At 49.3% G+C, this 24,821-nt stretch overlaps 1 protein-coding gene across 2 annotated transcripts in view; it reads right to left on the bottom strand.

Moving 5' to 3' along the window:
- CDC42BPB (CDC42 binding protein kinase beta) overlaps window positions 1-24,821 on the bottom strand; it is a 114,584-nt gene that overhangs the window by 32,422 nt on the left and 57,341 nt on the right. For both annotated transcript variants that reach the window (XR_013827254.1, XM_079914237.1), the window contains exons 5-13: window positions 19,685-19,833; window positions 10,860-10,953; window positions 8,838-9,038; window positions 6,892-7,140; window positions 5,417-5,496; window positions 3,353-3,519; window positions 3,154-3,273; window positions 2,140-2,273; window positions 718-960 (exon numbers count right to left, since the gene is read on the bottom strand). Coding sequence is in view for 1 of the 2 variants with exons in the window: in XM_079914237.1 (XP_079770363.1) it covers window positions 718-960; window positions 2,140-2,273; window positions 3,154-3,273; window positions 3,353-3,519; window positions 5,417-5,496; window positions 6,892-7,140; window positions 8,838-9,038; window positions 10,860-10,953; window positions 19,685-19,833 (1,437 nt within the window). In the remaining variant the exon portion in view is untranslated. The remainder of the gene's footprint in view (window positions 1-717; window positions 961-2,139; window positions 2,274-3,153; window positions 3,274-3,352; window positions 3,520-5,416; window positions 5,497-6,891; window positions 7,141-8,837; window positions 9,039-10,859; window positions 10,954-19,684; window positions 19,834-24,821) is intronic.

Below are 24,821 nucleotides of genomic sequence, written 5' to 3'. Positions count from 1 at the left end.
CCTTCCCCTTCTAAGTCCCTACCTTAGGAGCTGGGCTTTCTTCATGTACATTATACAAAAAAGCGTATTGCTCCAGACAATGGAGAAACAGATATAAGAACCTGGGTGTTTTCTATTAAGTCAGACATTAAAGAAAGGCATAAGCATGTTAAAAATGCCACACTTCTCACTATATTTTAAAAAACTGGTCACTTTTCATAAAGATGTTATTTATGTTAACATGTAATGAGTCTGTTGTTATACTGAACATTTTTTCAGTTTTAATTTCTAACGTGGTAAACACTAAGACCTATAACCACACAAACAAAAGCCCTTCGGGGCCCTCAGCGATTTCTGAGTGTCAAGGATTCCGAAGCCAGTCTCAGGACCGCTGCTCTGGGGCAGCGGCATTGCGCACCTAGAAGCCTCCGTGTCTCCTGAAGCCATGCTGCGTCACATCATGACGTGTTTCTACGGTATGTCTTGTTCGTGAATACCCTCTATTCTGCTTTACAATTTTAGTACTACAGGAACTTCTTTTAATAACTTCACAAATAGGGAACAAGGGCTGAGAGCTACAAAACAGATGCTTAGCAAAGCGGCTACTTGGCTTCACGTGAAATTTAAGATCCATTGTATCTTCAAGTGATTTACGTGACGCAGCCTAAGCTCCCAAAGCTGTTTTACTGGGATCACCCAGGCGCCCCACCAGCGTCCCCTGAAGCCCCGAGAAGCTACCTCCTTCCTGCTCTTGTCGGCCCTGCGGGCCTCCTGCCTCAGCGCGTCCATCTTCTGCACGGCCGCCTCCACCTCCTCCTCCCGGTCCCGCAGCTGCCGGGACACCTTCTGCTTCTGGGACCGGAGCTCGGCCATGCGCTCGTTGAGCTCTGAGAACTCCTGCAGGGCCAGCTTCCGCTGCTGGTGGGCGTCTTTCAGTTCCCGGGCCTGGGACTTCAACCGCTCGGAAGCCTCAATCAATTGCTGAACACAAAAGAGTTAAATTACAGATGGTTTACGTTTGCCTAACGAGGACTGGACTGGAAGGCGGGAAGCGCTGTCGTCCACAGTATTAAGGGGTTAAAGTGACAGCAGATCTGGTTACAGGCTGTAGCCACAGCCCTGAGAACTGACCTTCCTGGAAAAAGCCCTTTGTTTGTCCCAGCGCAGCCTGAAGAAGCCCACCTGAGACCAGTGAGACCCTCCTATGATGTGAGCAGCTTGCTCACAGAGGCAAGTCTGGCCCAGGAATTTCGACCTCTCCCCTGTGTCATCCACGCAATCACCAAGCGCGAATCTGGTCGCCAATGTGCTTACTTAAACCCAGCAGATCAGACAAGAGCACATTATATACAGAAGTGCTTAAGATTTCAATCAAAGTAAAGAACATAAAAACAATCTGCTCCCTGCAGCCGATCCCTTGACAACTGGGCTGCTCGGTCACCGTGGCACCTGCTGGCCTGCGGCTGGAAGCAGCAGGATCTGAGCAGGCTGGAGGGCAGCTCCCGCCACAGGGAAGAGAGGCCCCTGTGGACCCGCCCACTGCAAGTTTCTCCAGCCCACCTGCGCCTCTGAGAGGAAGCCCTGCAGGTGGTACGATACCACGGGGAACGGAAATCCTGCTCGATTCAGAAAACAGACCCCAACCACAGGGTCAACAACCGAGTGTACCTTAGGAAACATGGTCCTCACCGGTGTGAACATACTGCTGTCTGGACACAGCTGGAAGTGTCTCACTGAAAATCAACGTCATAAAGGAGCTATGGCCTCTTTCGCAAAGCCTTGCCAGAGCTGCAGGCCGGGCAGGAAGGACAGGGACTCTGGCTCGGGTGAGGACACGCGCCCTACGCCAGCTGGGTCAGCGCAGGGAAAGCCCTCAGCCCTCACACGGGGATGCTGCCCGCTCAGCAGGCCCGTGTCCGAGGTTAAAGACGACGACCGGGAAGTGCGCCCGTGGAGCCACGGCGCTGAAGAGCCCCCGCGACCACGACTGGCCCCACGGTAACCGGGCGCCAGTTGGGCTCCGTGTGAGCCTCGGCAGCAGGGGCCAGGATCTGCACGCAGGCGAGGGGCCTGGACATCCTCGAACACGCGCACGGACTCAACCTCACACTCTGCAAGATCACGTAAGCCTCTCTCACGCAAACGAGGCCTCTTGACTACCTTGTGGAAATCCTCCTTTTCCTGCCGCACCAGGCGGTACTGCTTCTCCAGGCCTTTCAGTCGATGCGTGGAATCCTCGTGCTCCTGGCGAAGAGTCACCGTGTCCTCAAGCTGTCGCTCGAGCCTATTTGAATCTGAGCAAAAGAGAAAAGAAAGCGTATTCCCTTACATGCAAAACTTTGTGATCTGACCTACTGACAGGGAATTATTTAATAATCCCAAATGCCCTCGAGGCTTTTTTGACATTCTCTCTCAGGCACGCACGTGGCCGCCTGCACACCTGAGCAGACCCAGCAGACTTGGCTCTGCCCCTCTGTCTACGCACCCTTCCCCGGGACCGTGAGCCCCAGGGCGGCATGCGCCTCTCTGTCGCGCCCTTGCTCCCTGTGTGCGCCAGCACAGTGCAGCCGAGTGGTGCAGGAGGGTTTTAGTAAGTAATGGACTCAATGGAAGCCCTTTTCTGGATCGGGATAGTGGGTCCCAGATAGGAAACAGACAGAAGGCAATTGACTCGGGTTTGATTTGAGATGAGAGTCAAGTGCAGCAGCAACCATGTGTCAGGTAAACGGTTAAGACTTAAAGGTGACTTGAGTCTTCAGGAAGCTCTGATAACCTAGGAACCACAAAACACACACTCTCGTGACAATAGAACCAGCATCTAAAACACTGGAAAGTGAGTATAGCCACTGAGGGAAGCTTCAGAAAGGAAAGTTATGGCAATTCTGTCTTAGAGTGACAAAGAGGAGAATTAAGAGAGAGAAATGCAAAATATTCTGAGAGTTTATGCATAAAATATTAAGAACTGATTCTAGCTGTAACTATAACATTATAGTATTAGAGTTAAGCAAGTTGGAGAAATGATTTTAAATAAGCTGGCAAAACACCAGAACTCTTTGCTAAAGTTTAACCTTTTTCCCCTGCTTTTCCATCCAATGAAAAGGACTCTGAAACTTTTCTTGGCAGAGACGAATGCCCAAGAACAGAGACTAAGCAGTTTGACTTTAGAACACTTACCTGCTATTTTGTTCTTCAAACGTTCGATTTCTTCGTTCAGCTTTTTGATCTCTTTATCCCGGGCTGAACTGCCCAGGGCCCGGGCCGAGCCGTGGAGGGACTGGACGGTCTGGGTGGACTCTGGGGAAGAGACACACATGAGTGCAGGCCCACGGCAGCGGCAAGCAGACCCCACTGCAGAGGCCCCGCTGCCACTCACCCTGCAGCTTCCTGCTCAGCTCCAGCCTCTCCTGTTCCAGCCTCCGGATCCTCCTCTCATAGGCTTCAACCTGCAGGCTGTTCTCCAAATCCCGCTGCACACCCTCGTCTTTGGTTAACGTACTGGACTGCATTATGCTCTTCAGAGAGCCCCGGTCAGAAAAACAGCTGCAAATAAAGCAACAGGGTTTTCTGATCTACTGAGAATTTACAGTGATTCCATTAGCATTTAAAAACTTCCTGGGGTAAAAGATAAGCCTTTTTAAATTGGCAAACAAAAACACTTGTGAAAAGACTTTATTGTTTATGGAGCCAAAATTAGACAAGAGTCTTCCTTCCTGCAAATGACTGGGTGACAACGGGCAGCGAAGAGGGACGCCCTCAGAGCTGGTCAGAGACATTGCCTCTGCAGGGGAGGGGACGTTAATTTCTTTCTTTCTTGTTGAAGTACTGTTGATTTACAATGCTGTGTTAGTACAGAGCATAACTTCTAAATCATCGCGTCCACTCAACCAGACACTGAAAAGAGAAGGCCTTCTGCACGAGGAGCTGGGCTGGTGGGGCCTGGCTGGGCTCAGGCAGAGGCTTCCCAGGACGCTCACCCTGGAGCCTGCAGCGAAGTGAGTCGGCGAGGGCACGCTGGCTCCACGCTGACTGGAGACGGTTCCTTCAACCCTCCGGGGCTCATCTTCCCCCGAAGACTGAACACCCTGTAAGGTTCCTTCAATTCCAGCACTCTCACCAGCACAGATAAGCTCCTCACCAACGACCAGCCGACTCACAACACACAGACTAAGGCCGAGGATGGTTCTCTCCATCAGAGCTTAACTCGGGGACAGGTTACTTAGTTCCTCTTGCATTTAACGTGACAGTGACGTCAGGGACGTCTCTGAGTCCTACGACGCATGCAGCGAGGCACCCACCGCGCACGCGCAAGCACACACACACTCACAGGAGGGGCTGGCTGGTGTTTCTCAAAGGTGGCCCGAGGGTGCTGTGCCGGCTGGCACTGCCGGGGTCCGGGGTCCGTTCCAGGAGGAGGTCCCTGGACCCAACCCAACACACCTGAGCCTCGGTCGCGGGGACGGGGCTGGGATCCACAGGTGTGATAAGCACCCAGTGAACCGAATGCAGTGGAAGGTCTAGCGCCTCTGCGGAGGGGCTAATAAATCAACACGCCCAGCACGCCCTGGAACGCCTCCTTCTTGGCTGGAAGGCATGTACCGTAACTTGGGCTTGCGTGCTGTTTAACTCCGGCATCCACACCTAAAGAGAGTTTCTACAAGCTTGAGCACAAGTAGCCCTCTTCTGCAAGGAATCTGTACCACTTCAGGCACCGTGGCAGCTCCATTTGTTTTATTTTACCCGCCTTTCTTCCTAACCCCTCTCTTCTTGGCCCAGTTTCCTTTTAAAAGCAAGTTAGAGCGTCTCCGGCAACGCAAGTCTGCCAGAGGCCCATTCGAGACAGAGGCCGATGCAGACAAACACCAGCCGGGGCTCCCGGGGCTGGAGCCACACGTGGGGCTCGTGCTCTCAGCTCTGGTGGGGACTGTGCTGCAGCCCCACCCATGGGAGCGACGGGGCCGTGGCTAAGAGCCCTGCAAAGGCGAGTGGGCACCCTGATGAAGATGGCGCTCAGCCGGGCGTGAATGGACACCGTGCCACTAACTGCGGCCACTGATGTCCCGGCGGCACAAACCCTGCCAGTGCCGATGGCCTACAGAGATCAGGCGCCAGCAAGCCACGGCCCGAGGGCCAAACCCTCTCGAGCCTGCTTTTGTACCTCCCATAAGTTCAAAATCGTTTTTACGTTTTTAATGGGTTGTTAAAAAAGAAAAGTATACAACAGAGATCTCAAAGCCTAAAGTATGTGCTACCAGGCCCTTTATGGAGAAAGTCTGCCGACCCCGCTATACGTGGCATCACGTGCAGCACCAGGTGTGCACTTCTAAAGGACAAAGCCATGTGGCGCTCCCGTAAGCACAGCCCTCTCAGCACTCGGACTGCTCACCCCCCCGGGGGGGAAGGCTCCTGCTCTGCAGCTGAGCGATAAATGCTGACATACCTTTCCGTGGTGAATGTAAAACCGATGAATGGCAAATGTAATCCAGAAAAGCCCGTATGAGAACCAGGAGGTAATATTTCCTGCACAAGAACACACACAACATAAACGAAATTATGTTCAAACAAATGGCAAACAAGGGAGAAAAAGTATTACCCCAGGATGAACTCAAGAGTGCAGCGGGGAGAACGGAGGGCGCTTCTGGAATGTTGCCTCCATGGTGCCACCTGCATGGGGCCGGGTACCGGCAGGTCCACTTCCCGCTCCTGGCAGGGGCCAAAGCGTGACGCAGTTAAGGGGATAAACCCACTGCTTCTGATGATCATAATGGCACGGGTCCAACTTGGATCAGGCTGCTGACTGTGAACCTTCTAAAGCGGCAGGATCCCCACTCACCGTGAGCCTGGGCAGGGAGGAGTGGGGGACCCGGGGCAGGGGCTTGGGCTCTGGGTTCTTGGCCTGAAACAGAGGCCAAGGTAAGAGGCAGGGTTTGGAACCCAAAGGTGGACTATTTTAGACAGGTTTACTACAACTCTATTTTTCAATATGCGGGTCCTTCTCTATTAAAAATAAAAGCAAAGTTATTTATCTGGAGAATTGCAGTGTGGAAACAGTTTCTCTGAAGTCCAGGAAAAATCCTTTCAACAATGATAATACTTTTCTCACATCATCTAAACGTCAGCTCTTATTTTACTAAGAAAAAGTCTGTAGGGAATAATCAAGATTTTTCTTTTACTTGGTTGAAACCTCAGTTTCTCTATCCCCAAACAAAGACACACGTATAGACTAATAAGGCTGAGTTTGATGACGCCAGAATAGTTTTACAGCACATGAGCAAAACTCTCTGGGGGCCAAAGGTATACTGACAAGTGCATCAGAGGCCCTGACAGAGAAGGTCAGACACCAGAGGGTCCCAGGGCCACATCCCAACTTGAAAAACCCACGACCTGAAACATCAGCAACTCAAAATCGGCCCATCACCACTGTCACTCCTGACTTCCTGAGGCATAAGGAAACATTCACGCACACGCTGAACACACGTGATGGCAGGAAGTCTGGACGTCCTCACGCACAGGGTCAGTGAGAAGGACCGGAAACCCTGAGGCCCACGTACTACCTGTGGGGCCGCAGGCGGGCTCCTGGCAGTGGTGACAACGGAAGTGACGTTCTAATGTGATAACGTACCTGACGCTGTTTCGCAAAGGTACAAAGCCATGAAGATAAAAGTAATTCTGATGAATTCTAAAACAAAACAGCTATTTAATAACTCCATTTTACTCAAATTGAGTAACCCATCATTTTAAAAACGGGATGTTAAGGACCAAGCCATAGGCTGGGATAAAAGGTACATTTTCTTGAGACAACTGCCAAAACTTCTGGAGCCCAGCACAGTTCTAAGATTCGCCACCTCCAAGGCGAGCGACCCTGTGCGCTGCAGACCCCCTGGGGTGCGACACGGGGACGGCCGCCGCACTTACAGCGTTCCTCAGCACGTCGTCATCCACGTCAAAGTTGGACGTGTCGGAAGGACTGCTCACATCCGGGATGTAAGGGGCTTCCAGGTTTCGTATATTTTCCCAGTTCAGTCCTTGGAAAAACGCGTGCTTCTTGAAGTCCTCCACCCCATTCTGTCCCAGCCGGCGCTCCCTACTGCAGATCAGCCTCTGGATGAGGTCTTTCGCCTCCTCGGACACGTCTGTGACGTGGGATGGGAACTGAAACCGCTCCTGGAGGGGGAAGGGGGCAAATCAGGGGACACGTGATGAAAACACTCAGAAAAATCTAAGGTGCACAGACATCACAGGGAACAGAGTAGAAACAACAGCTCCAAAGCAACAGTCACTTTTCATTTCATGGTAACTAAGTGCAACCAAAGCTAATGAAGCCTGACTCCAGAAAAGCAAACATAAAAATCGTGAGTCTTGCTGGTTTTCCTCATGGCAGACTTGTTACCACATTGCACATACATTAAAACAGGGATAAATTTTCACCTATCAAGGTGGCAAAGAATGCTGACAACAGGCTGTGGGTGGGAGAGAAACTGGCACAGCCTTTCAGAACGCATTTTGCCAACAGCTGTGGCAGTTCCACTTCCAAAAATTTAGTCTAGAGAAACGGTCCCAAAGAGAAAACATAACATGTTCATGATGCCATTCTATTCTGACCAAGAAAACTGAAAAGTACCTAAATGCTCATCAAAAAGGGACTTGTTAAAACAAGATACGGTGCACACATACACAGAGAGTAAGGTCCACCTCCGCGTGCTGACAGAAAGAGGACCAAAACCCCGGCCATACGCGATGTGATGCCATTTATCTAAATGCCAACCCCCCACGCCAGCTTAAGTCCACAAGGCCACATACCACCATGGCACAGTGGGCCTGAGCACTGAGCCGCCCCTGCTGTCCCGGGCTACAGTGGAGACTGAATAAAAGAACGAAGAGACCACTAGGCCAGGCCCCACAGGCGGCAGGCGCTTGGAAACAGCAGGTCTCGCTGAGAAGTATACGGGGTGTTTTTCACCATCTATTTACTGAAGTTTTTATAGTAAGTATATATTAATTTATAAATAAAAAATTATTTCTACTTTGGGAAAAGTGTTTTTTTAAAAAACAGTATAACTTGCTTTGATCTAAACAGAAGACCCTTTACCACTTTAGTGTTAATCTGCTCCCTATTTGAGCAAATAAAGGGAGACACGGCTGCAGGACAGATGGCAGACAAGTGGGAACCTTGCTGGGGTGTGTGAATGACAGAGCAGGTGGGGAAAAAAAGAATGCTGTAAGCAAACAGGCAGAAAGGATGAAACTGGCATTAGAAAGACATTTGATAAGGAGTATGAAGAAAAAATACAGATGACAAAAACATTAGATGGAAGAAGAAATAATAAACAGAAAAACGAAGGAAACAGAAGAAAGCAACGTTGAAGTGAGAAATGAACAGCTGGGAAAAGGAAAGGGGAAAAATAAGGAAAAGAAATAGGATCAAGAAAGGACTAAGAACGCTACTATGTTGAGATGTGTGATCTGTTCATGACAACTGACTTCTGGGCAAACAGGTTTGAGAGTCTGAGCTGGCATCTGGTGGATCCAGACGCACAGGTGGTCAGTGGGCCACCCTCTCTGGCAATTCCCACCCCACACGGCACCGCGGGTACCTGCGTTTTCCTACCGAAGCCCGCTTCTCCTGCAGCGATCCTGGCCTGATGAACCCGTCACCCTCCGCCAGGAAACAGAAGCATCCTTCGAACCTCCCCTCCCACCCAGCCTTCTGTGTCAGCAGCCTGTGCAGACTCCCGTCTGGCTGCCCAGCCTACTCCACCCCGTCCCTCTTCCCCAGTGACTCCCCCTCAGGCTGCCTCCCTTGCCTTGGGGCCTGCGCCTCGGGACTAGAACAAACAGGGTGTGGAAATGTGACAGCTTACTTCATGGTTCATGATCTTTCCATAGGTCTCCACAAGGGATTCTGCATAAAACGGCGTTTCTCCATAAAGCATCTCGTACATGCAGACACCTAGAGACCACCAGTCGCACTCGGGGCCGTACTTGCCCATGCCGTCCTCCATCGCCTGCAGGATCTCTGGGGAGATGTAGTCAGGGGTGCCCACGGCCACAGAGGACTGCACCTTAGGGGAGAGGGCGGTTGGTGTTGAAGGGAAACCCTAGGGCATCTCTACTTTCAAATTCCTAATTATTTTCTCTAAAACAGGGACAGCAGATGATGAAATCATCATGGAATAAAACTGGCACCTGATCATGATTTAAAAACCTAAGAATTCAAAATTCAATGCAAATAAGTGTTGCTACAGCACTAAACAGAGGCAGTGTCCGGAATGCACGGGACTCTTGCAGGCTGGGTCTTTCAACGCCCAAAGGCCCACCAAGCCTCCACATGGCACTGAAGACACACATTCTCCACTGCGGCTCAAAGTGTGGTCCAAGGACCATGTGCATCAGCCCAACCCTTCTCAGACCTTCATGCAGGGACACCATATACCTGTGAGACAGAGATTCTAAGACGCTGCATTTCTAACATGCTCCCAGGGGAAGTCCAGGCTGCTCACCACACCCTACCCTCTGGCCCCCAAACAGGAACGTCTGGAAGTAGGTCCAGGGATCAGCTGGGTGCCTGGACACTCCCTACATGGGGCACTGGGAATGGACCTGAACGTAGCGACACCTCTATGGAGGGCTACAACTGGTGAGGTGGCAACCATCCCGGAGAAGGCAAGGATGCTGCGCAGGCTGAGAGGTCACAGATCGGCCTCAGAGCACGTGGAGTGCACAGGCCTGAGGGTCAGGCAGGCCATGGAGACAATAATCCAGAAGGCCCGTCTGCACAAAGACCAGGCTCTCCCTGGGTGCCAGCCCCAGAGCCATCTGAATGACTCAGCGGGGAGTCCTCAGGAGCTCTGACCGGGCAACAGCCGTCGGGAGCTATCGCAGGGTGAGTGCCACCGGGACGGGAGTGCCATGCAGGTAAGAGAGGTGACCAACGCTCCGGCTCAGACCAAGGCCACTGCTCCCGTCGTTACAAGACTGGCTTCGGGGACAGCACCAATATATCAATCAACGCGTGGTCAAGACTTCCAGAAATAAGAGACTGGCTTTGTGGAGAGAAAGTGAGGAAATCGCTTCGCTCATTTGAAAACACTGTCAAGTGATGCCAGTTTTACAGGTTCTTTTACTGCTGCTTGAAAACTCACAGTAAGAAGGGGGGCGGGGGTCTGCTCTCCTCTGGAGAAGTAGTTGCATTAGACTTTATGATATGTGTAGATTCTAAAGAAACGTCTCCCAAACACCTCACACTGAAACCGTGACAAGGGCCGCAAGGGAGAACGCAGACGACTCCCTAACGCACTGGAAGCCGCTGGCCGGAAGCAGCTGAGGTGCAGCAGCCCCACCTGAGGCCACTCAGCCAGCGTGCTGGTCCAGCTGAGGCCCAAGCCCAGCCTCCTGGTGACGGCCCCTCCGGGGAGGTCCTCCTGCTGTGCAGGGAGTGTCCGTTGGCCCTTGGAACAGGGGTATCAAGGCCCCCATTTCTACATCTGCAACACCCCTGGCTGACAGGAAGTCCCGCCCCAGACGGAAACGAGAATGCACCATCACCCAGTTAAGGTCTGTCCACCTGGCAGGCATTTTAAGCAAGGACCCAAGGGCTGCCTCTCTTTCACTGCCGTGCTGGCACACTTTTAGCTGCCTAGGGATCTGAGGAAACCTGACAACCCCCCTTTTAGAAGGCATACGTATTACTTTTGTAAACATAAAAAACAAAGATGTTTTAAACTAAATAGAAAATTTCAAGTGTCTCCTAAGTGCATTCGTCTTAATTTACATTAATAAACTTGGTTTCTTAATTGTATCTCAAATTGAAAATGTAAATAAGCCCCTTCTAATTGCAAGCAAACCCCAAAACCAAATGGAAAATCTCCAACAAAAATACCTACAGTTCCATCATCATTCATCTTCAAACACGATCCAAAGTCAGCCAGGCGGATATGACCATTCACATCCAAAAGGACATTGTCAGGTTTAATGTCTCTGTTAGTAAAATAAATACATAAATTAACCATTTCCATGCAACACATCAGGTAGGTCAAAGCCCTTAACTGGTAGCGCATCAGCGGGGGAAACGCTAGCATCAGTCATGACAGCTGTAACAATCCGAGAAAACATCCCCGTGATGATGCAGTCGGGCGTGGCAGCAGCAGTCACCACCAGCGCTCACTCCTGCACAGCAGTTAATCCCCCATTACCACGCTGAGACACCGTTACTGTTCCCACCCACCCACCCAGCCTGCGAACCAATGCTTCCAGAGCACCTGCCTCGTGCCAGGCGCTGCTCTTGAGCCCGGGCCTACGACAGTACCAAGACGGCGCTGCCCTGCCTTCACGAAGCCTCACACCAGCTGGGGTGTCAGGAAATGAACATGCAAATGCACAGATATGCACATGGTCTTGGCATCCCTGAGTACAATCCACGGGGCAAGTGCTACAAAGAAACAGGAGGAGATACAAAAAGAGGTAGAGGGACAGAGTGTGAAGCGAGTCAACGTGGCCGTTACCACTGAGAAGAGACGCCTGAGCAACTGGGGCAAAACAGCTACAGACCAACAAAGCACCACGTACGCCAAAACTGTATTTTAGAGACAACAACAGGGAAGCTCCAGAGTGGAGCAGTCTGCCCAGTTACACAGCAGCAGGAAAGTAAACTGTCCCACTAAACCCGTGGTCTTACTGACAGTTCTTCTGTGCACTTGCCAACACCGGGCAGGGATGGGGGGACGGCAGGGTGGACTTTAAGGAACTAGCCCTCCTTCCTGGCAGAATAAGCTTATGCGACTGGAAAAGCCACATAAGCACGAAAAGGAACAGAAACTTTAAAAGCAGAGGAAGACATTCACCAAGAAGAGTACAAGGATGTTTCCAGCAGCACAACTTGTAATAGCCACAAAGTGAGATCCACCTAACGTCCACCTGCAGGAGACAGGTAAAGCAGCGGGCTGTCCTCACGTGACAGAATGCTACATCTCAATGAAATCACACAGGAGCACCAACTACTCCCAACACAACAGACGAGTCTCACAAAGAAATGTGAGCAAAAGATGATGACAATTCTTACCCCAAAAGAGAAACAAAGCAAAAAACCCTTCTAGCACGCCAAACGGAAATAAATCTCCTGAAATAAACACCCAAGAATATGAAAAACAAAACAATATAATCCCTCAGTGAGTCAGAAAAATAAAAACTAAGAACAGGGGACTTCCCTGGTGGTTCAGTGGTTAAGACTCCGTGCTTCCACTGCAGGGGGCGTGGGTTCAACCCCTGGTCAGGGAACTAAGATCCCACATGCCCTGCAGTGTGGCAAAACAAAAAGGAAACAAAAAAAACCTACAAACAGAACTAGACAAACATAGGGAGAAGTGAAAAGAGAGTTGATTTAACCCAGGAAAGAAATAGAAGAAAAAGACAAAATCTTAATAGAAATAAGGACTAAATTATAAGATGCCAAAGGGGAATCAATTTAAATAAAAATCTAATGAAAGGCATTGAAGAAATGGAGGAAAAGGTCTGGAAGAATAAAAATGAGACAAAGAATTAAAAAGGGTCAGAGAGAAAGTAGCTGGAGACTGAAATGGAAGACAAGCAAAGAAGGCACAACATATACATAACAGGAGTCCCTAAAGAAATCAAAACAATAAAACATAACTAACATTTGAAACTATACTCCAAGAGAACTTTCCAGAAGTAAAAAAGACCTGAATCTACAGACTAAAAGGGCCCATCAAATTTAAAAATAAATAAATAAAATGTCCTGTTTTTTGGAGCCAGATAAGTTGATATGGAACAACCAACATGCAAGAATAGCTAGAAAAACACTGAAGAGAAAGAGGTATGATGGGGGGACTTGGCCGTACGTGATTTCAAGCCTCCATGATTAAAGCAGTGTGGTCCCAGAGCACAGAGAGAAAGACGACAATGGAACAGAATAGAATGTCCAGAAACAGACCAAATTCATAAAGAAGCTGAGTATATAATAAAGATGTTATCTCAAATCAGTGGGCAGACACAAATAAGTTTCATGCTGGGACAACTGAAGAGCCTTTTAGTTAAAGATAAAATCAGATTCATTCTTTTTTTTTTGCGGTACGCGGGCCTCTCACTGTTGTGGCCTCTCCTGTTGCGGAGCACAGGCTCCAGACGCACAGGCTCAGCGGCCATGGCTCACGGGCCCAGCCGCTCCGCAGCATGTGGGATCTTCCCGGACCAGGGCACGAACCCGTGTCCCCTGCATCGGCAGGCGGACTCTCAACCACTGCGCCACCAGGGAAGCCCAGATCCATTCTTTATACAAGAATAAACTCCAAATGGATAAGAGATCCATACGTTAAAAATAAAACTATTAGAAGAAAACATGGGTTTTCTTTTTCTCTGGGGTTTTAAAAAAAAGTACTTCTAACTATGACTCAAAATCCCAATGTAATAAAAGACCAATAAATTTAATACATTAAAAAATCTACATGGCAAAAGACTACAATAAGCAAAATCAAAAAGCAAATGGCAAACTGGGAAAAAATATTTGCAACATATATTACAGATAAAGGGCAAATGTTTAGCAACTGAAGGGAAAAAGCTAGAAATCAGAAAAATGGGCAAATGACATGAAATAAATAACTCACACAGAAAGATATAAAAATGAAATTCAACTCCGCAAGAAAGACAAAAAACAAAAACAAAAAAACCCAACTGTATAACCATCTCTAATCCATCAGATGGCAAAAACATAAAAATATACTATGTTGCCAAGGCTGCAACGAAACAGGCACTTTCATACATTGCTGGTAGGAACACAAAAAGGTATATCTCTACGGATGGAAACTGGCAACATCTGATAAAGTTAAAAAAAATGTTAGTATATATCTAATATGTATTTTATTTCTCTGTCGATCCAGTGATCCCACTTCTAGGAATTCACCCTAAAGACACACCGACAGTACAAAAAGATGTAGGTACAAGGTTATTCATTACTGCATTATTTATAATCGCAAAATACTAGAAACAACCTAAATGTCCACCCACAAGAGAATTAACTATGGTACCGATACATGTGGCGTGCTGTGCAAACGTAAAAGAGAATGAAGAGCTCCATGAGCTGATACAGAATGATTTCTAGGATACGTTAAGTGAAAACAACAAGATGCGTTAAGTGCATATTTAACCATGCTACCTTCTGTTTAAGGAAAGGAGAAATAAGGAAACATGTCTGCTCATCTTGCATACACACACACACACACACACACACACACACACACACACACACACGATAAACGGAAAACAAGGAACTGGTTACTTAGAAGGGGCAGGGAATGAGGTGGATGCGATAAGGAAGGAAGTGACAGTTCTGAGTATAACCTTGCTTAGTTTTGGTATTATCGAAGCATGCTTGTGTTCTACATGCTTAAAAAATGAAACGAAATCAACAAAGATGGGAAGGGGCACCTGAAATGGAAAGCTGATGAAACCAGTGAACCCAATTGTATTTCAAACCAGTAACACAACAGCACTGAAGGGAAATGGGGTAGAAAAAGAACCCCAAACCTAAGTAACTTACGGCAGAGAACCTGACACTTGCAGTTGGGAGGTGGGGTTAGGGCTAGGCTTAGGTTTGTTTTTAGTAGGATAAAAGCAGAGCGAGGGTCCCTGGTAGCTCAGGACTTCCCTGGTGGTGCAGTGGTTGAGAATCCGCCTGCCAATGCAGGGGGCACGGGTTTGAGCCCTGGTCCAGGAAGATCCCACATGCCGCAGAGCAACTAAGCCCGTGTGCCACAACTACTGAGCCTGCGCTCTAGAGCCTGCGAGCCACAACTACTGAAGCCCGTGCGCCTAGAGCCCATGCTCTGCAACAAGAGAAGCCACCGCAATGAGAAGCCCGCACACCGCAACGAAGAGTAGCCCCCGCTCGCCGCAACTAGAGAAAGGCCTGCGTGCAGCAACAAAGACCCAACGCAGCCAAAAATAATAAATAAATAAATTTATAAACTATAGTAATAAAAAAAGCAGAGCAATTCTGAAGCTACTTCAGATACATGGCAGGGCTGGGCAAATGACTGGACGTGCTGGTGCTGCCGGGAGCCAGAGGAGGAGACGGAAATGGACCAGGAGAAAGCCAGAAGGGTAACTCGTGATTCCCAAATTAGACATGGGTCTGTATGTATAAATGCAGACGTGTACAGACATGCACTTTACTCTGTCCACTGAGGGGCCTAAAACAGACACCCTGTAACTCTGTGCACACCCAGCACCCAGATATGGTCTTTAAAACCATCCCCCACTAAAGGCACCAGGGTTCCTCAGAGAAGGTACGAGATGAGCCAGAAACTAAGGCAGTTCTCAAAAACGATGAGGGCATGTCAGAAACATGGGAGTCAGGTAGAAGCGGCTTCCACTGGCCAAATACAGGACAATACAAGCATAAAAAGAATTCAGACAATGACAAATTATAAACCGTTGGGGTGACAAAGGACCCAGGTACCCACACTGATAATAAATAGACAAATGGGAGAGAAGGGAGGCGCTTCAACGTGGAGTGGATCCTGGAGTTTGGAAATCGTCATTTTGCAACCATCACAGTAAAGGCTGGGCCAGGCAAAAATCATCAACAGATACTAAATGTAGGGGGACACTCTGAAGAGGATGTATGCATGATCTTAAAGTGCCTCCCCACAGATTGCTTTTAGATACAAAGGGGAAAAAGTCCTAACTATGCAGCAGTGAATCACTACTTGAGTCTAAGAAGACGGGTGGGGAGGGTCTTTACAAAGGTTGCCCCTCTCCCTTTATACCCTCCAGAGGTGTTCAGCTGCTAACCATATGCGTGCACCTTTCTTTTCCAATGGTGTTGGTTTATCTGGGCAGCATGATTCTCTATTTAAAATATAATAACATCAATAAATGTTATTTAAAAAAAAAACTGAACTGCCCATTTGCATGCAGGGAGGTTACAAAGAAAGGCCCTCTCAGCAAAACACCAGGGAGGCCGAGGGCAAGGACTAACCCAGAGCTCCTACCAGCAGTGCTTCTGAGCTGGGCAGGTGGTCCCCACAGCACCAACTGAGAGAGCAGCCAATCCATGAGTGGACTGTCCCCGTGGGCCACCACCCTGCTTGGGACTAACCCAGCCCATTCTCCCTCCAAACCCAGCAGTGGCCGCTTTTCCAGTAGAGTCAGGGGCACAGCTGAGAAGCAGCTCCAGTCCCCCGAAAGGGCCTTTTCTCTGTCGGCTGTTGTGACTCTGGTTAAAACGGTGGAATTGGCCGGGGCGGGGCCAGGTGGGTGGGATTACAGCCCTGGACAGACTGCAGTCTGATTTTCCTTTCCTGTTCTGCCCGTGATGCGCTGAGAAAGGAGGCCCTCCCGCCCACTGCTGTCCCATTTCTGAGCGACACACAGTGCGCCCATGGGGCTTCCTACTGCAAAACCAACACGCAGGCTCAGTGGAGGTGGCGCAGGGCTGGTCCCTGTGCCTCCATGGACGGGCCTCCGCGCCAGCCTGGCTCCTGGAGGCCCCGGGCTGCCTCTGTCTTCATCCAGGTCCTCTACTCCTACTCCACGCCTCTTCTACTCGGCTTTCTAGTTTTCCTTTTCTAAGGCCTTTCTTTTTTTTTTTTTTTCTGTACGCGGGCCTCTCACTGTTGTGGCCTCTCCCGTTGCGGAGCACAGGCTCCGGACGCGCAGGCTCAGCGGCCATGGCTCACGGGCCCAGCCGCTCCGCGGCATGTGGGATCTTCCTGGACCGGGGCACGAACCCATGTCCCCTGCATCGGCAGGCAGACTCAGCCACTGCGCCACCAGGGAAGCCCTCTAAGGCCTTTCTTGTTCTCTGAATATTCCTTCTCTTAAAAGTGTACCTGTTCTTATTTCGATCGTAAGCTGTACGTATTCTGTTCTCTCTGGGGATGTGATTTCCCAGCTGCGATCCTTCGTGAGCCTGTTGCTCTCCGTCTCTGCCTCTGCTGGCATCTGGGTCTGACCTCTCAGGAAGCGGCGGCACCCACCGGGGGGGTGGGCTCCCAGGTCCGAGCTCCCCACTGCTTCTGGCACAGTGAGCCTCGCAGGGGTCCAGAGCCAGGGAGCAGCCGTTCCGCACGCAGAAGCCCGGCCGGCGGGGCGGCGGGCACTGCCTGAAGTCGCCAAGGCCCACATCCTCCCACGGGAAAGGGCCCCAAGCTACGGTCTGAACCACGCTCCTCAAATCCACCAGTGAGAACACTCTTGTGCTGATGAAACTCATTTACTTCTGGCCCCGCCAAATGCAGCCTCAACTTACATCCCCCTGAGACTGGGTAGGACTGACTTCCTGTATTACCTAACTTTGTGAACTGTCTAGCAAAAACGCAAAGCTTACTGTTTTCACTAGGTCATTCAAGCACTTAGTCTGAATATGGAGTTGACTTTAAGGGAAAAAAAGTTCTTGAATTATTTTAATGTTCCCTACCATGCCCAGAGATTAAAAGATAGAGCAAAACTTCTACACAACCAATTAAGAAAATGAGGAGAAAGCTTCCTAATTAGGGAAAAACAGGAAAGAATAAACTAGTCAAAAGACAAATTAATTTCCCTGGAGCTCTGTGACAAATACAAAGACATTCATCTCTCTGTTGTGAATTAGGCAAAGTTCTCTCAAGAAGAGTATAAAATCTAATGTTGAAAACAACAACAATAACTGTTATAAAAGCAGGCGTAACGACATTAAAGAAAACAGGAAAAAGAGGAAATGCCCCGTCCCAAACCTCATGGCCCTAAAAGCAGCAACCGCTATGGGGGGCAGCTCCCTGGGCTCGCCCATGACACGGGGACCTATGCACAGCGCCCTGGGCAGGAGCGTGTGGTCCCAGGCAACCTGCCCCCCCCCGCCCCCCGCAGGGCAATGAGGTCACACTCTTGGCAGGACTTGAAGGGCTGTTACTTTGACACTGGTAGCCATTGCTACCCTCAGAGCAGGAGCTGTGTCTGCTTAGGAAAATCCCTGACAGGCTCAGAGGCTCAGCCCGACCACAGTGCAAGGTCAGGGGACTCATGACAGCTGCAAACCTCTCGACGGCAACACTGAATTCCACACGGGATCATCTATCAGTCATGTATGTGAATGGAATTAAGATGCTCCTCTCAAAAAATTTATTTCACACACCTCCTTTTCCAGAAACTGCTGGAGGATATGTGCCACCAAATCAGAAGAATAAACCAAGAAACAGAAAGACGCACGACTCAGAAAACAAGGGAGCCCACCCCGGGGAGACGGCAGGAGAACCTCTCCACTCAAAAAGAAACCTCACGATGAGAGCCACCAGAGCAGGAAGGCGTGGGAAAGACAGAGGGATGGATCCGGGAAGGTAGATCGAGGACTGCTGGTGTGTCTGAACGTACAGAGCTTTACAATTTGGTCACGATATTTGGGGATAGTTAGTGGCAGCTACACAGAGAAGTAGCCAAAGAAACAACAGTGCAATTATTAACTCCAGAGGAAACAAAGCTTTATATAGGAAGTGTAACTATTTATACCACAAGGCTCATCTGTAATGTTTACACAGTATACTATAAACGCCACACACTGATCTAACCAAAAGTTATTACATTTGACCCCTGAACAACACCAGGGCTGGGGTGCCAACCTCTGCGCAGTCGAAAATCTGAGTGTAACTTCACAGTCGGCCCTCCATAGCCGTGGGTCTGCACCCACAGACCGTGTAGGACTGTATTATGTATTTAGTGAAAGAAATCTGAGTATAAGCGGACCCGTGTAGTTCAAACCCATGTTGTTCAAGGGCCAACTGTATTTTACTAACTGGGGCCAGATGGGAGAGGGAAGTTTGAGAGTTTGTGTGGGAGACAGGGATGAGAGACAAATGTACTTACTTGTGTCAAAGAGTCAAATCTCCACATCGATAGACGTGGTCTAAGACCTCCCCACCCCCCACACAAAGTGAAACAGCCATGAAGCCCGTTATTTAGAAATATGGAAGTAAACAGAAGAAACAAGTAAAAACTGTCCATCGTTGCCTATGGCAAGGGGCAGCAGGGTGGGGGATGGCTGGAGACTCACGTTTTGTTTTAAGCCCTGTACAACTATTTGACTTTTTAAAACTACTGCCGTGAAATACTTTCATAAAAATAAAATAAGTAAAACAGAACAAAACCAACAAAACCCCACCCAAATCCCACAGGATTAAAGCACTGTCTTAAATGGTAGAATGAGACTGACACAGAGGCACAGGCTGGCTGAGGCACTAAGGCCGCTGTCCTGGCGGGGGAGGGGTGGGGAGGGCAGGAGGGGGCCCCCCGCCCCCGCCTGACATGCAAGAGCAGTTACACTCACTCAAGTCCTTTACGATGCTGTGATGTGAGCCCCTCTCCTCAACCCAAGCCCCCTTTCCTGAGTGTTTTATGGGTGATTGAGGCATGAGCTCTGGGGGCTGGGCAGGGGAGAACATGAGCCAATGGCAGGTAAATATCAAAAGACAAGGTGACTTCAGCTGACAGCAATTAGAGCGTCACAACAGTCACGTAAAGCTGGGGTCTCCTGGGAGCCAGGTGCTGGGGTGTAGAGCAGCGGCCTGGTAAGGCATCCTGCACCATGGCAGTCAAAGGGAGGACCCGCTAACTGCACGACTTCCCTGCACAGCCCGGGACTGGGGTCCACGACTCAGGGGACTCTGAAAGGAATATCCCGACACATTAAAGGTGATTTCCATAAAATATATAACAAGGTGATTACCTGTGCACGTAATGAAGCTGATGGATGGAATCGATAGCCAACACCATTTCACCAATGTAGAATCTTGCCATATCTTCTGGAAGCTTGTCCTCAAATTTACTGAGCAGGGTCAGTAAATCACCACCCACGTAATAATCCATGACTAAGTACTACAGTTGGGAAGAGAAGGGCAGAGAAGACGACATTCAGCCACCACGAAACCTAACAACCAAAGGTCAGCTTCCACTGCAGGAGCTCTGGACTCCTCAAGTCCGGGTGGACGGCTTCCTGCAGTTCCTGTCATCCAGGACTTCCCCCCAGAACAAGGACCCTGATGGACCATGATGCTGCTGTAGTTGAGAAGAGATTTCAGTAAATACTTATTCTTCTTGTCAATAAAATTTCTGCCTGTACAACACAATCAGATGGTATCAATATAGAAGTCACATTCCATTTATAAACTGATGAAAGGACCACTGGTTTCTCTTTTTTTTTTTTTTGGGATTTTATTTATTTTTATACAGCAGGTTCTTATTAGTTATCTACTTTATACATATTAGTGTATGTATGTCAATCCCAACCTCCCAATTCATCCCACCACCCACCCCCCCACTCTCCCCCCTTGGTGTCACCTGTCTCTGTCTCTGCCTTGCAAACCGGTTCATCTGTACCATTTTTCTAGATTCCACATGTATGTGTTAATATATTTGTTTTTCTCTTTCTGACTTACTTCACTCCGTATGACAGTCTCTAGGTCCATCCATGTCTCTACAAATGACCAAATTTCGTTCCTTTTTATGGCTGAATGATATACAAGATATTGTTGTGGGGTTATTTTGCCACACCGGGCGGCATACAGGATCTTAGCTCCCCAACCAGTGATTGAACCTGCACCCTCTGCAATAGAGGCGCAGAGTCTTAACCACTGGGCCACCAGGGAAGCCCCTGAAAGGACTGCTGATTTCTTGATATCGTTCAATCTTCCTATGTAAACTAGCAGTGTTATTATTTTTGATTTGTACAAATCATTTTTTCATATTCTTCAGAAATATTTTACCCAATCCCCTTCATTTTTATTGAATGAAACACTCTTTAAATTCTATAATGCTTTACAATTTTCAAGTTTCACACACATGTTCTCATACAATCCCATAGAAACCCCCTTTTCAATTCCCTACCCCTATACTGCCCCTCTCCCTTCCCTCTCCCCAATGGTAACAATTAGTTTGTTCTATGTATCTGTGAGTCTGCTTCTTTTCTGTTACATTTACTAGTATGTTGTATTTTTTAGATTCCACATATAGGTGATATCACACAATATTTGTCTTTCTCTGACTTATTTCACTTAGCATAATATGCTCCCATCCACCCATGTTGCTACAAATGGCAAAATTTCATTCTTTTTTATGGCTCAGTAGTATTCCATTACATATATGTTATATACATATATACATCTTCTTTATCCATTCATCTGTTGATGGACGCCTAGGCTGGCAATTGTAAAAAAAACAAAAAAAAATGCTGCTATGAACATTGGGGTGCATATATCTTTTCAAATTAGTGTTTTTGGTGGGGTTTTTTTGGATATATACCCAGGAGTGGAATTGCTGGATCATACAGTAATTCTATTTTTAGTTTTTTGAGGAAATGCCATACTGTTCTCCATAGTGGCTGCACCAATTTACATTCTCACCAACAGTGTAGGAGGGCTCCCTTTTCTCCACAACCTTGCCAATGTTTCGTTATTTGTGTTCTTTTGGATGATAGCCATTCTGACAGGTGTGAGGTGATATCTCACTGTGGTTTTGATTTGCATTTCCCTGATGATTAGCAATGTTGTGCGTCTTTTCACGTGCCTGTTGGCCAGCCGCATTTCCTCTTCGGAAAAATGTCTATCAGTTCTTCCGCCCTTTTTTTAAAAAATTTATTTATTTTGGCTGTGTTGGGTCTTCATTGCTGCATGCGGGCTTTCTTAGTTGCGGTGTGTGGGCTTCTCATTGCGGTGGCTTCTCTTGCTGCAGAGCACGGGCTCTAGGCGTGCAGGCTTCAGTAGTCGCAGCACAGGGGCTCAGTAGTCGTGGCACGCGGACTCTAGAGCACAGGCTCAGCAGTTGTGGCGCACGGGCTTAGTTGCTCCGCAGCATGTGGGATCTTCCCGGACCAGGGATCAAACCGGTGTCCCCTGCACTGGCAGGTGGATTCCTAACCACTGCGCCACCAGGGAAGTCCCTTCCGCCCATTTTTTAATTAGGTTAAAGAAGAATAAACAAAATAATAATATTTTCAAAATGTCTGAAGAAAATAACAGAATGAAGTCCCATAACATACATTATAAAGAAATGAAAATTAAAATAGTTTTGTGTTGATTCACGGATACAGTGAGAGACTAATGACATACAAAATTCAGAAGGAAAATAAACGTATATGGAAAAGGCAGGAGAGGAAAGAACAGATGCAGATTCACAGTGTCTCCCTAGAGACCCCAGCCCATGGATAGGCAGCTGAGCCTCTGTCTCCCCAAGTGTCTGCTCCCCGAAGGGCTGGTGTTCCTATATGTGCAGGGAGGATATTCAATGTTTGAGAAAGGGCATCTTGGGCTATGGTCTGACGGGTGTCTCTGCTGGCTCAGCACACACTATATAACCTGTTCTCAGGGCCCGTGCTGCATTCCCTGGTGAGCTGAGCTGTCACTGCCATCAGTAAAGCTGTGTCACCTGCACCTGACCCGCCTTCTCTGCCCGGGAACCTCGGGAATGGCCACACCTCATTTGAGTGATTCCAGCAGTTGATGACCTGCCTGATTCCAACTCTGTGGGGGACCCGACTCCCCCAGGGCCATGGGTGGTTAAGAGTCTGCGATCGGTCCACAGAGGGACCAGGCGTGTGGGGACGTGGGGGCAGGACATCCCAACACTTGGATACTCTTTGTCTAGACCACAAACTGGCACAGGCAGAAGATGCCAACTTCTCAAAAAAAAATGTGGAAATAACAAACATCCTTGATTATGAAACACAGATGATCTTCTTCTGAAGATATGCTAGAATGGAAACTTCCTGGACAGGAACTTTTTCTTTTTCTTTGTGAGAAATCCTCCCCCTCCAAAATTGGAAGGACTTTATAAATCATGTCAAGAGGCACACAGGAACCAACATAGGTAGAAGACGCCAACTCCTTTAGGAAAAAAAATATGTGGAGATGACAAACATCCTTGATTATGACAGACCATCTTCTTCAAAGCAAATGCTAAGATAATAACTGCCTAGATGGGGAAAATACATATATACACGTACATATATTTAATCAGTGGAAAAAATGACTGAAAGGTTCGACACTCCAGGAGGTGCTCTAAAAGCTAATGGCCCAAAGTGGAAGCACAAATAATACTCCATCAAGTTTTGTGCGGTTTAAAACTATTTCTCCAGTTTCTCCTGCCACACGAAGAGGACACAGGACCAGAGAAGGGAGGTGAATTACCTAAAATCACAAAACCAGCGGCTCTTATTAGAAAAACAGTTTCATGAACAAACTGAAAGGTAAGTTCCTATGGGTGCATCCCCACGGAAGGGTCAGAGAATGCACTGCTGGAGTGGAAACCAGAGCCCCAAGAGGGCAAAGGCCGAGGCGCTGGGTGTGCTCCACCAAGAGCACTGGGCCATCCCTTCGCTCAGCGCTCACGGGCCCGGGGCCAGCAGTGCTGGGCAGCCTTCCACCGGAAGACAGTCTTCCACTGGAAGACAGCCCCTCTGGCTGCACCCTGAAGGCTACGGTGGAGGAGCCCCAGGGGCTGTGGAGACCTGATGGGGTCATCCCACCAGGGAGAGAGAGACTGGCATAGCCAGAGTCAGGGCGGCAGCCAGCACCCCTACTGCTGGGGCTGCCGAGCAGAGACCGCTGGAGAAGCTGTTCCCCCCAGGAACCGCCCCCTTTGATGCTTTTAAGAGATGGATGCCCTGGTCTGAGCAGTTAACTTTTAACCAATGAACAGAGAGAGGAAATCCCACTCCCCGATGACTCAGCCAGAGAGACAATCCTTTAGTATTATGGAGACCCTAGTACTAAGAGCTACCGTTCGTGGTGTAACTATAATGTGCTGTGCCTTCAGGTTCTACGACTTACAGCCACCATCACTGTTAATCCTCAAAACTGCCCTGGCCACAGCTACTGTCATGACCGTGGTTTACAGGTAAGGAAAGGAGGCTTGATGACGCAGCCTAAGTCACCCAGCTAGCAAGCAGCAGAGCTAGGATGTGAACCCAGGCAACTGGACTCCAGGTCCTTGGTCTTAAATGAGGCATAGTGTCTCCTGGGAGAGGGCAGCCATCAGCCCGTGGCCGGGCCTGTCTAAGGAGGAAGCCTTCCCTGCAGATCCCTGTTCACAACAGCCCTCCCATCCTGCCTCAGAACTCGGCTTTCAAGACTCACCTCACTCGACCCCTCCGCTGAGAAGCCTCCCTGATCTCCCTGCCCCCTCCTGCCCAACGGCAGCCTCAGTCGGGCCTCCCACCCTGGCCTCCTGGCACTGTCACCCATCCCTTCCACCCAAGAGCGGCTTCTACGGGCGGGAGTCCTGTCGCTCCCACGCCTGGCACAACTCCAGTCACACAGACGACTCTCAAAGGACGTCTGCTCGCTCACTCTCTCAGTAACAAACTTGTCGGCACCCGCTAGGCGACGGGTCCCTCCTCCACGGGGCTGACATCACGTGGGGGGAGGTGAACACAGGAATTCAGAGTGACGGGACCAGGAAGAAAACCCAACTGTAGGCGTGGGAGGGCCCGACTGGCGGCTCCCGCACACGGACACCGTGAGGATCCAGCCCGGGGGTCTGAAGGGCAGAAGGAAGCCGGCTGGGCCAGGGTCGCCTTCCAGACAAAGGGACTGAGAGGAGCAGGAACATGGCCCCTGGAGACACGGGAACCGGCAACTGGGGCAGAGCGCGGCGAGTGCAGACAGGCTGAGGCCAGGCCCCGCGGGCCACGGCAGGGACGTCGGGCTCCACTCTGAGAACCACGAGAAGCTGCATCCTGCTCCACGATTATAGCTTCCTCTGGCTGCCCTGTGCAGGGCAGACTCGAGGGGGAGGGACGAGAGCAGGACCAGAGAGGGACCCAGCAGGAGGCAAGGGTGACAGCGCTGGGGAGGGTGGGCAGAACGACA

Source organism: Stenella coeruleoalba (genome assembly GCF_951394435.1).
Source record: "Stenella coeruleoalba genome assembly, chromosome: 2".
Lineage (NCBI taxonomy): Eukaryota > Metazoa > Chordata > Mammalia > Artiodactyla > Delphinidae > Stenella > Stenella coeruleoalba.
The sequence above is the reverse complement of the archived record's forward strand: the minus strand, read 5'-3'. Positions and strand labels throughout refer to the sequence as shown.